General features: G+C 47.7%; 1 protein-coding gene across 18 annotated transcripts in view; it reads left to right on the top strand.

Moving 5' to 3' along the window:
- The window catches only part of LOC147029183 (uncharacterized), a 56,500-nt gene that overhangs the window by 28,564 nt on the left and 13,722 nt on the right, over positions 1-14,214 (top strand). For 10 of the 18 annotated variants that reach the window (XM_085876363.1, XM_085876357.1, XM_085876360.1 and 7 more), the window contains one exon: positions 5,717-5,872. The exons of 3 other annotated variants lie outside the window; for them this stretch is intronic. In XM_085876363.1, the coding sequence (XP_085732489.1) occupies positions 5,717-5,872 (156 nt within the window). Of the gene's footprint in view, positions 1-5,665; positions 5,873-11,912; positions 12,010-12,155; positions 12,452-14,214 lie in introns of those variants that run through there. 5 more of the 18 variants (XM_085876373.1, XM_085876372.1, XM_085876359.1 and 2 more) reach the window with 5 other exon arrangements.

The raw sequence follows: 14,214 nt of genomic DNA, 5'->3' as shown, positions 1-14,214 counted from the left end.
TCAAATTCATACCTCTAAATAGTAAAACCAGAAAAACGGATAATTTTGCAGTGGTCTCTTAATTTTTTCAAGAACTGTATATGTATGTGGATATATCTGAAAATGTATATGTATATATGTATATATGTATATGTATATATATGTATATGTATATATATATATATGTATATATATGTATATATGTATATATGTATATATGTATATGTATATATATGTATATGTATATATATATATATATACCCTGGTGTTGGCGAAGTGGTTGAGGCAGCGGCTTGGGATCCAAAAGGTCCTGAGTTCAAGCCCCGTTGGGCCACTGAATTAATACACCAGGGGGTTGACTCGGCCTGTCATCCTTCCGAGGTCGGCGAAATGAGTACCAGTATACTGGGCCGGTGTATACCCCGGTTAAAATAGATGTACTATATCCCTGTCTCGTAAGAGACGACCAGGGTTGCATCAGGAAGGGCATCCGGTGTAAAACGTGTGCCAAATCACTATGCGGATCATACGGATGATCCGCTGTGGCGACCCCTCATGGGAGCAGCCGAAAGAAGAAGAAGAAATATATATATATATATATATATATATATACATATATATATATATATATATATATATATATATATATATATATATATATATATACATATATATATATATATATATATATATATACATACATGGACATGTATATTGTTGCGGATCCGGGGTGGCGGGATTCTCAACCGATCCTTGGTGCCACCCTCACCACCACCGTCTCCGGGTTTATAATGCCGGCCGGCTCGGCACAAGCCTCGGTTCACGCGTTTTCAATCGCGATACCAACGTAATCGTTGTACCTTACCAGTTGGGGACTGACACAACAGACTGGTTGTGTCAGATGCTGAGCGTTTTCTGCCAGTCTGTAACCATTTTGGTTTTATATGCCAATCGAACAGATCGTTCCTCGACGCGACACAAATTAACTCAAAGCAGCAACTTCATCCGAATCAACCAGATTTATTGGGGAACCTCGGGGAACATGACACAAGCAAAACATTCACGATAATGCTTTTATTAACAATCTTTAACCCGTTCTTAACTAGGGAACCACGGACTACAGGTTTCGAGGGGGTCGCTACTGAAATATGCCTTAAACAACGTGCAGACAAGGACAGATAGACAGACAGCATGCATGCAAGACAAGACAGAGTACTTGGTGATGTTTCATGGACGAGAGGACAGTGTCAAAAGCACGAATGTCGCTCGCAACAGGCGGATGTCCACGGATTTGAGCCCCAGCTCGAACGCGCCGCGTGGAAAGATGGCGGCGCCGCACTCTTTCCGCACTGCACCGTACGCGGTCTCCGCGCGCTCTGACCCCACGTACGGTCAACGATGGGCCTCAGCTGATTTCTCTCAAGGTCCAGCATACAAATCCAGGCCTGGCCTGTTCACCAGACAAGGCCCAAATCGAGGTGCCGGGCTACAGCAAGCGGATTGGCAAATGTGTCGAGCCGTTGGTGTGAGCAGGGACCGTCAGAGGCTCCATCGTCTCCTCTCCTGCCTTCACGCTTCGATGCCCGACTTCCTAACTCCGTCCTCTCAGTTTCTTTCTCTGTCGAATCACCTTTTCTTTCCTTTTCCACGCTCGCCTCACAAAGCCGGCTGCCGTCTTTCTCACGGCAGAATCACCTCTTCATAAGAGTCGATCGCCGACTCCACGTGCAGGCCGCCTCTCCCACTGCCCCAAAAAGGCAGACTCGACGTGCAGGCAGCCTCTCTTACTGCCAAAAATGCAGACTCGACGTGCAGGCAGGTTCAGCGTCTCTCCCGGCAGATCCAGCACTGTCCCTCCTTCGTTCGCTCGCTTTGAAAACACGAGCGCGCCTCGAGAGCGACCGTTTCCACACACTGAACCTTTTCACGAAACCTTCGTTTCTCTCTCGTTCGTTCCTTCGACACACGAGCACCCACTCAACCGACTGCAGTTTTGTACTTCTGCCAAACTCTACCTTTTCACGAGGTCTTCGTTCGCTCGCTGCGAGCCACTGGCTCCTCCCCCTTTTCGAAGCCGACCAACTCCTCCCCTTCGCTTCACTTCATCTTTTTGGCCACACACTCTCAGCCGACTGGGCGGGGCCTCGTCCGGGATGGGGGGAGGAAGAAGAGGGAGCCCTTGGCACACCACCACTGTACGAACAATAAAACATCCTCTTACATCTCCCAACACACATGTAACATCCATTTTACCACACAACCAAGCGAAACATGCATTTAATGGGGGATCTGAGCAAATCCTATATTTAATAGTCCAAGAAGGGCCATTTCCGTAACAATATATATGTATTATGGATACATATATGGATATGGATATGGATATATATATATATATTTTTTTTTTATTTTGTGTAAATATATGTTTATGAATGTATATATACCTGGTGTTGGCGCAGTGGTTCGGGCAGCGGCTTGGGACCCAAAAGGTCCTGAGTTCAAGCCCCGTTGGGCCACTGAATTAATATACACCAGAGGATGGTTGACTTAATATACATGCGGGTGGTTGACTCAGCCTGTCATCCTTCCGAGATCGGCGAAATGAGTACCAATGTACTGGGCCCGGTGTATGCCCCGGTTAGAATAGGTGTACCATATCCCTGTGTGTCGTATGAGGCAACCAGGGTTGCGTCAGGAAGGGCATCCGGCATTAAAACCTAGGCCAAATCATTATGCTGACAATAAAACGGATTTCCAGACCGGATCGGTCGAGGCCCGGGTTACCAACGACCGGTACCGTTGGTCAGCAGGGTACCCGTGGATATTGTGCTACTGCTGGGCGAAGGAGGAGAAGGAGATGGGGAAGGCGGGTCCAGAGGCAGTGGGAGAGGGGGAAAGGTAGAAGTGTGGAGGTGAGAGTTGGAACTCTGAATGTTGGGACCATGACTGGCAAAGGGCGAGAGTTGGCTGATATGATGGAGAGAAGAAAGGTGGACATACTGTGTGTACAAGAGACCAAGTGGATGGGGAGTAAGGCTTGGAATATTGGAGGTGGTTTCAAACTGTTCTACCATGGTGTGGATGGGAGGAGAAATGGTGTCGGGGTAATCCTGAAGGAGGATTATGTCAAGAGGGTATTGGAGGTGAGGAGAGTGTCGAACCGAGTGATGAGTGTGAAGTTGGAAATTGAAGGGGTGATTATGAATGTCATCAGTGCATATGCCCCGCATATGGGGTGTGAGATGGAGTGTAAAGAAGATTTCTGGAGTGAGTTAGATGAAGTGGTGGAGAGTGTATCCAAGGATGAAAGAGTGGTGATTGAAGCAGATTTCAATGGGCATGTTGGGGAAGGGAATAAAGAGGATGAGGAGGTGATGGGTAGGTACGGTCTCAATGAGAGGAATGTGGAAGGGCAAATGGTGGTAGATTTTGCAAAAAGAATGGAAAGGGCAGTGGTAAATACGTATTTCAAGAAGAAGGAGGAACACAGGGTGACGTACAAGAGTGGAGGAAAGTGCACACAGGTGGATTACATCTTAAGCAGGAGATGCAACCTGAAAGAGATTAGAGACTGTAAGGTGGTGGCAGGGGAGAGTGTAGCTCGAAAGCATCGATTGGTGGTCTGTTAGATGATATTGGAGGTAAGGTTCAGGAAGAGAGTGAGGGCTGAACCAAGGACCAGATGGTGGAAGCTGAAGGAGGAAGACTGTTGCATGGAATTTCTGGAGGAAGTGAGACAGGTGTTGGATGGTGGTAGAGGGGTGGGATGATTGGGCAACTACAGCAGAAGTGGTGAGGGAGATAGCTAGGAAGGTACTTGGTGTGACATCTGGACAGAGGAAGGAAGATAAGGAGACTTGGTGGTGGAACGAGGAAGTACAGGAAAGTATAAGGAGGAAGGGGTTGGTGAAAAAGAAGTGGGATAGCCAGAGAGATGAAGAAAGTAGACAGGAGTACAAGGAGTGGTGGCGCAAGGCAAAGGGAGAGGTGGCAAAGGCTAAGGAAAAGGCACATGGCGAGCTGTATGAGAAGTTGGATATAAAAGAAGGGGAAAAGGATTTGTACCGATTGGCAAGACAGAGGGACCGAGCTGGGAAGGTTGGGCTGCAGGTTAGGGTGATAAAGGACGCAAATGGGAATGTGATGTTCCAGTGGAGGCATGGAAGTGTTTAGGAGAGATGGCAGTGGGGTTTTTAACCAGATTGTTTTATAAAATCTTGGAAAGTGAAAGGATGCCGGAGGAGTGGAGATTAAGTGTACTGGTTCCGATTTTCAAGAACAAGGGTGATGTGCAGAGCTGTGGTAATTACAGAGTGATAAAGTTGTTGAGTCACACCATGAAGTTGTGGGGAAGAGTAGTGGAAGCTGGGTTGAGAGGAGAGGTGATGATTTGTGAGCAGCAATATGGCTTTATTCCAGGAAAGAGCACCACTGATGCGATGTTTGCTTTGAGAATGTTGATGGAGAAGTATAGGGAAGGCCAGAAGGAGTTACATTGTGTGTTTGTGGATTTAGAGAAAGCTTATGATAGGGTGCCAAGAGAGGAGTTGTGGTATTGTATGAGGAAGTCGGGAGTGGCAGAGAAGTATGTGAGGATGGTGCAGGATATGTATGAGGACAGTGTGACAGCGGTGAGGTGTGCGGTAGGAATGACGGACCGGTTTAAGGTTAAAGTGGGATTGCATCAAGGATCGACTCTGAGCCCTTTCCTGTTTGCAATGGTGATGGATAGGTTGACCGACGAGATCATACTGGAGTCTCCATGGACGATGATGTTCGCAGATGACATCATGATCTGTAGGGAGAGTAGGGAGCAGGCTGAGGTGAGCCTCGAGAGGTGGAGGTATACACTGGAGAGCTGTGGAATGATAGTCAGTAGGAATAAGACGGAGTACATGTGCGTAAATGAGAGGGAGGGTGGTGGTATGGTGCGGTTGCAAGGAGTTGAGGTGGTGAAAGTGGATGGGTTTAAATACTTGGGATCAACTGTCCAAAGTAACGGAGAGTGTGGTAGAGAAGTGAAGAAGGGAGTGCAGGCATGATGGAGTGAATGGAGAAGAGTTTAAGGAGTGATTTGTAACAGAAGGGTATCTGCAAGAGTGAAAGGGAATGTATACAAGACGGTAGTGAGACCAGCCATGTTGTATGGTTTAGAGGCGGTGGCACTGACAGAAAGACAGGAAGCGGAGCTGGAAGTGGCAGAGTTAAAGATGCTGGGATTCTCGTTGGGAGTGACGAGGATGGACAGGATTAGAAATGAGTATATTAGAGGGACAGCGCAGGTAGGACGGTTTGGAGACAAAGTGAGAGAGGCGAGATTGAGATGGTTTGGACATGTGCACAGGAGGGAAGCGGGGTATATCAGGAGAAGGATGCTGAGGATGGAGCCGCCAGGGAAGAGGAGAAGAGTAAGGCCAAAGAGGAGGTTTATGGATGTGGTGAGGGCGGACATGTGGACGGTTGGAGAGACAATGGAAGATGTGGAGAATAGAGCGAAATTGAGACGGATGATCTGCTGTGGCGACCCCCAACGGGAGCAGCCGAAAGAAGAAGAAGAAGATATGTTTTGGATATGTGTATATTTATATCTGTATGTATATATGTATATATGTATGTATGTATGTATGTATGTATATGTATGTGTATATAGACATATATATGTTGTTCTTCTTTCGGCTGCTCCCTTTAGGGGTCGCCACAGCGGATCATCCGTTATGATTCGCATTCTGATTTGGCACAGGTTTTATGCCGGATGCCCTTCCTGACGCAACCCTGGTCGCCTCTTTCGACACAGGGATAAGGATTGGGTTTCGCCCTGATTCCCGGCTGCCCTACACCCTCTGCGCCCATCCTCAAGCGATCCTCCAACCCAAGCCTCCGAGTCGCCGGATTACAGGTGCACGCCACTACGCCCGGTATAAAAAAAAATATACACACGCACACGCACACGCACACGCACACGCACACGCACACGCACACGTACACGTACACGTACACACACACGCGCGTACATATACATATATATTGTTACGGCTGTGGAAATTCGCAATACACCAAAAAGGGTCCTTAGATCAGTTATGATGCAAAGTTCATGTGTAGTTAGTCCACACCTGTTGTTTATGGGGAATATGTGTGATTCATCCGGGCTGCGACGCTTTGAGTTAGCCATTTTTCTGTCTCTGTCGTTATTTTGGACCATTAAGCCGCCAACAACTCAAACACCACCACCTTCGCCTCTTTACCCCCATTTCCAAACGACGCCCGCCAACAACCAAACCACCACAGCAAACCCCCCACCACCTTCGCCTTTCTCCTTCCACAACCATCAACCACACCACCAGTGAATACCAAACGTCGTGCTGTCCAGGGCTCATTCGGTAATTGATGCCGAACCTGTCAAGCCACGAGTGCACATGGTTCCTTTTAGGAGAGGAAAACGGATCAGGAAGGCTTCACGCCCCTTTTCTTCCATCCAATGACTGAGCATCGGGTGGCATGGCCCCGCCTCCGAACCCGCGGGGAATACGTTCCTTTTAGGAGAGGAAAACGGATCAAGGGAGGCTCACGCCCCTTTTTCTCCGTCCAATGGGTAAGCGTCGGGTGATGTGGCCCCACCTCCAAGCGCGTTTTGATCCGCGAATCTGCATTCAGGCTCCTCCCCCGGTCTATAAAAGACACGAGCATGATGCAGCTCGTGTGTGTGTCCAGGAAGGAGAGTGAAGAAACGTGTCCAGAAAGGTGTCCAGCTCGTGTGTGCAGAAAGGGATGCAGAAAGGGGTGAAGAAACGTGTCCAGAAAGGTGTCCAGCTCGTGTGTGCAGAAAGGGATGCAGAAAGGGGTGAAGAAACGTGTCCAGAAAGGTGTCCAGCTCATGTGTGCAGAAAGTGGTGCCAGTTGGAAGTCGTGAAGTCTGAGGCGTGTGTTTGCGGGGATCGGACGGCGAAGGGGACGGAGTTCGGAGTGGAGGTCGAGGGACGAGTCGCGGAGTAGAGCAGGGATGCAGAGGAGGGCTCAGGGGCGAGAGTTCGCCGGAGTAAGGTGCGGTCCCGGAACTCCGCTAGCGGGACGGAGCGTCCGCCATTCCCCTCTCCCAACCCTGAGCATCAACAATTCCCCCCCCCCCCATCCGCGCTGAGATAGCGCCGGTAACCCCGTCCATTCCCCAACCCAACCGTGGTGCCTGCGCGACACACGCCTGGAGGAGCTCACCGACCATACCAGGGGCATGGAGTCAAGCACGTTACGCGGACATTGCGGCGAACCCGCCATCGCGCCACGAGGGCGCGGGTAAGACCCCTTCGGTCTCGTGGACCTGGCCGATCACCCAGGTCACAGGTTCATTTGGTCCACAGACCTGTCTGCCTCCTTGCCTGTGAGGGTGGCTTGTGTTTTCTTTTGCTTTTTGTGTAAATGTATGTGTGGCGCCAGTCTTGGAAGTAAACCTGTATAAGTTTGCTGAAAATAATTGCCCTTTTTATTCGGTTGTAGATCTGCGTTGTTTTTATTGTTTTAACTGTTATATGTGCATTTTTGTATGGCTGTGAATACGTGCTTGCCTTATGTGTGTGAAATAAAGTGCTTGCTTGTTGAACTGTTTTCCCGTTTCGTTGCGTCCTTTCCTCCGTTGAAAGTTCCATCTTGCATCACATAAGGGATTGGTAGTGGGTGTAGACACCCAATAAATAATCTGAACCATCGAGGTTGACGATAACTCCGCTCGGTTATCCCTGCAGCACAGAACGAGCCACTTAAGCGGTTCGTGTCCGGAGTCGACCTGCGGCGTGGTTCAACTCCTCGGTACGCTACCTGTGCGGGTACTTAGGTATATCGACATTCGGCGATTCACCGTTTCGCGCGGGTAGAATGCGGACTGGGTTGTGGTGAGGTTAAACCCCCACCCGTGACTGGCTCCTTGGCGGTAGTTCCAGGAGGGTCACGACTGAATTGTCCGTTCCGGTGGGCGATGCGTCGCAATTCGAGTTACGTGGCCGATCGCACGCCGGGCGGGCGAAATTCGTAACTATATATATATATATATATATATGTATATGTATATATGTATATATATATGTATATATATATATATATATATATATATATATATGTATGTATATATGTATGTATATATGTATGTATATATATATATATATATATATATGTATGTATGTATGTGTATGTATGTATGTATATATATATATGTATGTATGTATGTGTATGTATATATGTATATATATATATGTATGTATATATATATATATATATATATGTATGTATATATATATATATGTATGTATATATATATATATATATATATATATGTATATATATATATATATATATATATATATGTATGTATATATATATATGTATGTATATATATATATATATATATATATATATATATATATATATATATATATATGTATGTATATATATATATGTATGTATATATATGTATGTATATATGTATATATATATGTATGTATATATATATATATATATGTATGTATATATATATATATATTTTTTTTTTGTTACGAATTTGGAATTCAATTGCACACAACATACAGGTTCCCTTAATCAGCTATGTCGATAAGTGCATGTTCCCTAGATAGCTCACCTTCCATTGTTTAAATGTTTTGAAATCGATGAGATGTGCTGCGGATCGATTTAATAGTTGGGAAACAAACAATGGAGATGTCCCTCCCCCTCTTCTGCGAAGAGGAAGAAGAATCCTGCCATCCCGTGACGTCAACAACTCCCTCCCACTCGTGGTTGAGCGGGGGGTGCATCACGAGGGCATGAGTCACGCCGGGTGCGGGGGAGGGGGTGCAAAGGATAAAGAGGACATCTTTTCTTTGTTCAAAAGGAGTTCGTAAAGAGTCCCGTGGGAGTCCCGTGGCAGAGTTTGTGTGCTGAGTCCCGTGGGAGGAGTAAGCTTTTTGCTTCGGCAGTTGGGGGAGTCGGGAGGAAGCCAGAAGCCAAGGAGCTGCGTGGAAGTCCGGGCGTCGCGAAGGAGACGAGAGCTGGAGGCGCAGCCTTGCCTGCTGTGTCGCGCAAACCGCGCGTTCGTGTGGAGAGAGCCGGGGAGAGCTCGCCTGCCACACGGAAGGCCCGAGCTCGACCGCGGCTATGCTAGCTGCCGTGGGGAAGGAGCATCGCGGGTCGCCCAAGCGCGTTCGTGTGGAGAGAGCCGGAGAGAGCTCGCCTGCCACACGGAAGGCCCAAGCTCGACCATGGCTACGCGAGCTGCCGTGGGGAAGGAGCATCGCGGGTCGCCCAAGCGCGTTCGTGTGGAGAGAGCCGGAGAGAGCTCGCCTGCCACACGGAAGGCCCGAGCTTGACCACGGCTACGCTAGCTGCCGTGGGGAAGGAGCATCGCGGGTCGCCCAAGCCAGACACCACGAGGGTGCAGGTAACCTGCGACGGTCTCGTGGGACTCGTTCGGTCTGCTAAGTCCCACGCCATAAACACCCAAGAGGTTCAGTCTGACCCCATTGCCTTTGATGGGGTCTTTTTCCTTCTTTTATTTCGAATGAATGTTGTGGCGCCGAGTCCCGTAAGTAAAACTGTGTAAGTGACTGTACATTAATAATTGCTTATCGACGGTTGTAGTTCTTTTGTCGTGCATTTGTTGCTTGTATAATTGCATATGTGTTTTGCCTTATTTCATTGCATACGTGTTTCATTATAATAAATGTCCTTGTGTGAATGTTAACCTGCTCGTTTCGTCCATTCCCTCATTGACTGAACATTTCTTGTTTTGGGAGTTAGAAAGCCGTTGGTTTGCTGTGATAGGGGGACATTTGGCCCGACGGTTATCAGCGATTACGCCGCTCTGAATCGCGCACGGACAGGCTCGCCTCGGCGGTTTGTTCCGTACGAGTTCCGTCGAGGGTGGAATACCCCAGTAGTTGGATCACGTGGGCATTTAGGAACATTGAAGATTGGCAATCGACCCTACCCCACGTGATCTGCCGATTGACGTGTTTCGGTTCTTGTAGAAGGACCCGTCGCTCGGAGTTTTCCGGGCGGCGATCTATATTCCGGGCGATCGGTCGGGCCGACTCGACTTGTGGCTCCGTTCAGAGCGGTCGGTTGGCGGCTGACCCCCGACCAGTAACAATATATATATATATATTTAGTAACACACTGTGTGCGTGTGTGTGTATATATGTATATGTATATATATATATATATATATATATATATATGTATATATATATATATATATGTATATATATATATATGTATATATATATATATATATATATATATATATATATATATATATATATATATATATATATATATATACATACATACAGTAGACGAGGCGTAAGTCGACAGTGTGTAACTCGTCACTTCGCCTAAGTCGGCAGCGTCAAAAAGTCCCGAATTTATCTAATGTTAAATCGACTTACAGACTTTGAATAAAGTCTGTAAGTCGTCATCTCTAAGTCGTCACTTCGTCAAAGTCGTCAGATGTTGTCCGTTCCTGCGTAATTCAAACTCAAGTAAATTACCACGCCGAACTCGTCACATGGAACTGCTGCCTCGTGAGAAGCCCGATTTCATGGAATCGTGATGCGTGGGCTATTTATAACTGCGCTGCGTTCAGCTCAGTCAGCACGCCGTCCCACATGCATCTGAAGAGGTAGACAGGCTGCGCAATGCAGTCTCTGGCGGAGTAAAGGATCGATCGAGCTTAGTGTTGAAGTCCGATCATGGTTTTATATTGGCTTGTTTTGTGCATCACCACACTCACTTACACATAGGTATTTGAGTGGAAGTCATCACAATGACTCTGTGTCATGTATCTGGGTCTCACTATCTTCTGGGTCTCACTATCTGCCATGACCTTTCCTGGGAAAGTCACATTTCCAACCTTGCCTCAAAAGCCAGTCGCCGACTGGGAATCCTCCGTCGTGCAAAGTCCTTCCTCGGCCCTCTTGAGCTCCTGACCACTTACAAAGCTTTTGTCCGTAGCCTGATGGAGTACTGCTCTCCCCTCTGGGCTGGTGCTCCTGCCTCCCACCTTTCTCGACTTCACGCTGTCGAAACCAGGGCTTTTAAGATCATTGGCATCTCCCGCAATGAAGCTGAGTCTTTGGGCCTCTCACTCAATCACCGCAGGTTGGTCGGTGGTCTTTCTGTCTTCTACCGACTCCTCTCCAGCCTTGCCCCCCTGCTCTCTCTGCGATTTGTCCCCACCACATTTCCACAGGGCGCTCAAGGTCCGCCAACAACCCCCTTCTGGTAAAACTACCAAAATCACGAATCACTGCTCATCTTCACTCTTTCATTCCTCTTTTTTCCCGCCTTTGGAATAAACTTCCTCACTCTATTCTTTCCCATTCTTCCCTCCAGGCTTTCAAAACAGCTGTTCACCACCACCTCTTATCTTCCCCCATCCAAATCCTCGATCTTTTCTACCCCCGATAATCCACCCAAGCCCACTTCCTTCAATTCTCCTGCTTTCCTTCCTGAAAGTCCCTTTAATGTCCATCTTCCCCTCGCCATGTTCCCCGTCCCATCCCCATCCCTCTCCCTTCCACATTTCACCTGTGTCTGTTCCCCAATGTTTTGTCCCTTCCACTCCCGCCCCTCTTGTCTCATGCCTCATTGCTGTGAGTTGTGTGTTAGCTCTCATACGAGCCTCGACCAAGGTATACAAAAAAAAAAAAAAAAAAAAGTAATTTGTCGATGGTATATGAGTTTTTCATTCCAATGAATGAATTCTAACAGCCATTCATTCCACATTTGTCGATGGTCAAACACCATCACCGATGGTATATGAGTTGTCTTACAGTTGTTCATTATCTTTACTTTTGATAAAGTGATTCATGAATTCCATCTTTGCTTGATCACTTTCCAACTAACCAATGAACCCCCACCTCTGCCCCGAGGATTGTGTTTCTCTTTTGGTCCAATAGCCGGCTTGGAGATTGTTGCGCCCTCTCACACGTACGTGTCCAGGCCATGCGCAACTTCATCCTTCACCCCACAGTCATCATGAATGTTCGCATTCGCGTAAGTCGTCATGTCGAGGTCGTCACTTTTTTCTCGGTCCCGATGGTGATGACTTACGCCTTGTCTACTGTATATGAATATATATATATATATATACATATACATATATATGACCGTTTCTACTGCCATCTTTCCCTGCTGTGCAGGGGTTGGCTTTTACAGCGTGGAGGCTTCTTCCTCTTCTTCCTCTTCCTCTTGGTTCGTGGAGCTTTTTGTTCTCCATTTTGTTTCCCGGCTTGGTGCGACGCATCGGCCTCTTCTTGGAGTTGGATCCTCGGGGAAGCGACGATCGACAGGAAGGATCGGCACCTCGTCTCACCGGCACGTGTTGAGGAGCGCGGGAGGATTCGCGGGAGCTCGGGAACGATCGCGGCGATTGGATCCAGCTCGCTCTCGCTGGAGCCCAGGTCCGGACAAGTTGAAGACCACATGAGGTGGAAAGGTTCGAGTCAAGCTCTGAGTTTCAGCTCACCTGTCCTCCGAGCTGGAGCTCATGATTAAAGGCCTCAGCCACCAGTGTGTGTGTGTGTGTGTGTGTGTGTGTGTGTGTGTGTGTGTGTGTGTGTGTGTGTGTGTGTGTGTGCGCGCGCGCGCGTACGTGTGTTCGTGGGTTCGTCTAATAAGTAGGAACTACTATCAAGTGTAAATGACTGTACATAATAAGTAGACGGTTGTAGTTCTTTCGTCGTGCTTTTGTTGCTTGTATAATTGCATACGTGTTTTGCCTTATTTAATACATGTTTCATTATAATAAATGTCCTTGTGTGAATGTAAACCTGCTCGTTGCGTTCATTCCCTCATTGACTGAACATTTCGTGTGTTGGGAGTTAAAAAGCCGTTGGTTTGCCGTAATAGGGGGACATTTGGACCGACGGTTCTCGGTGATTACGCCGCTTGGAATCGCGCACGGACAAGCTCGCCTCGGCGGTTTGTTCCGTACGAGTTCCGTCGAGGGTGGAATACCCCGGTAGTCGGATCACGTGGGTATTTAGGTAAATTGAAGATTGGCAATCGACCCTACCCCACGTGATCTGCCGATTGGCGTATTTCGGTTCTTGTACAAGGACCCGTCACTCGGAGTTATTCGGGCGGCGATCGGTCTGGCCGACTCGACTTGCGGCTCCGTTCAGAGCGGTCGGTTGGCGGCCGACCCCCCGGCAGCAACAAGACATATATATATATATATATATATATATATATATATATATATATATATATATATATATATATATATATATATATGCATATGTGTATATGTATGTATTCGTATATATATATATATAGTCAAGGATTCGGGGGTGGGGGGATTCTGACGATGGCCTCAATCACTGTCCGTATCCAGTTTGGGTTTTCGCACCCGACTCTCGACAGCCAAATGTCACAGCTTCGGCGCCACCCTAACCACTGCCGTCTCCAGGGTTATAACGCCGGCTGGTTCGGCACAATTCTCGGGTTACGTGTCTCGAATCACGATACCAAAATACACCTATACCTTGCCAGCTGGGGGAATAGACCCCGGTTGCAGAGTGGTTTTGTCAGAGACCGAGCGGAGTCGACCAGTCTGTGTAACTATTTTGGTTTTAATATCCAAATCGAGCGGATCGTTCCTCGACGCGGCACAAATTAATTCAAAGCGGCAACTTCATACGAATCCGCCAGATTTATTGGGGACATCGGGGAACACGACACGAGCAAAGCATTTATGACAATGTTATAATTAATCTATAACCCGTTCTTAACTAGGGAGCTACGGATTATGGGTTTCGAAGGGAACTCCAACGAGATAAACCTTAAACGACATGCAAACAAGACACGGACAGCATGCAGACAAGACACAGAGTACTGTACTTGGTGATGTTTCATGGACGAGAGGAAAGTATCAAAAGCATGAATGTGGCTCGTGACAAGCTGATGTCCACGGATTTGATCCCCAAGCTCAAGCACGCCGCATGGCAAGATGGCGGCGTAGTACTCTTTTTTTTTTTTTTCTCAAGGCACTGCTTGCGCACGCCCTCCTCAGCGCATTCTGACCCCGCGCAATCTCGACGGCACAAGACCGTCAGATCGATGGTGGGTCTCAGCTGGTTTCTCTCAAGGTCCAGCATGCAAGTCCTGGCCTGGCCTGTTCACCAGACAAGGCCAAATTGAGGTGTTTGGGCTCCGGCAGGCGTATCGACAAATGTGTCGAGGACCTTCTCATGAAAG

Source organism: Eptatretus burgeri, chromosome 4 (genome assembly GCF_056783735.1).
Source record: "Eptatretus burgeri isolate ZD-2024b chromosome 4, Ebu_testis_v1, whole genome shotgun sequence".
NCBI classification, from domain to species: domain Eukaryota; kingdom Metazoa; phylum Chordata; class Myxini; order Myxiniformes; family Myxinidae; genus Eptatretus; species Eptatretus burgeri.
Note: the sequence above shows the minus strand (reverse complement) of the source record. Positions and strands in the feature narration are given on the sequence as shown.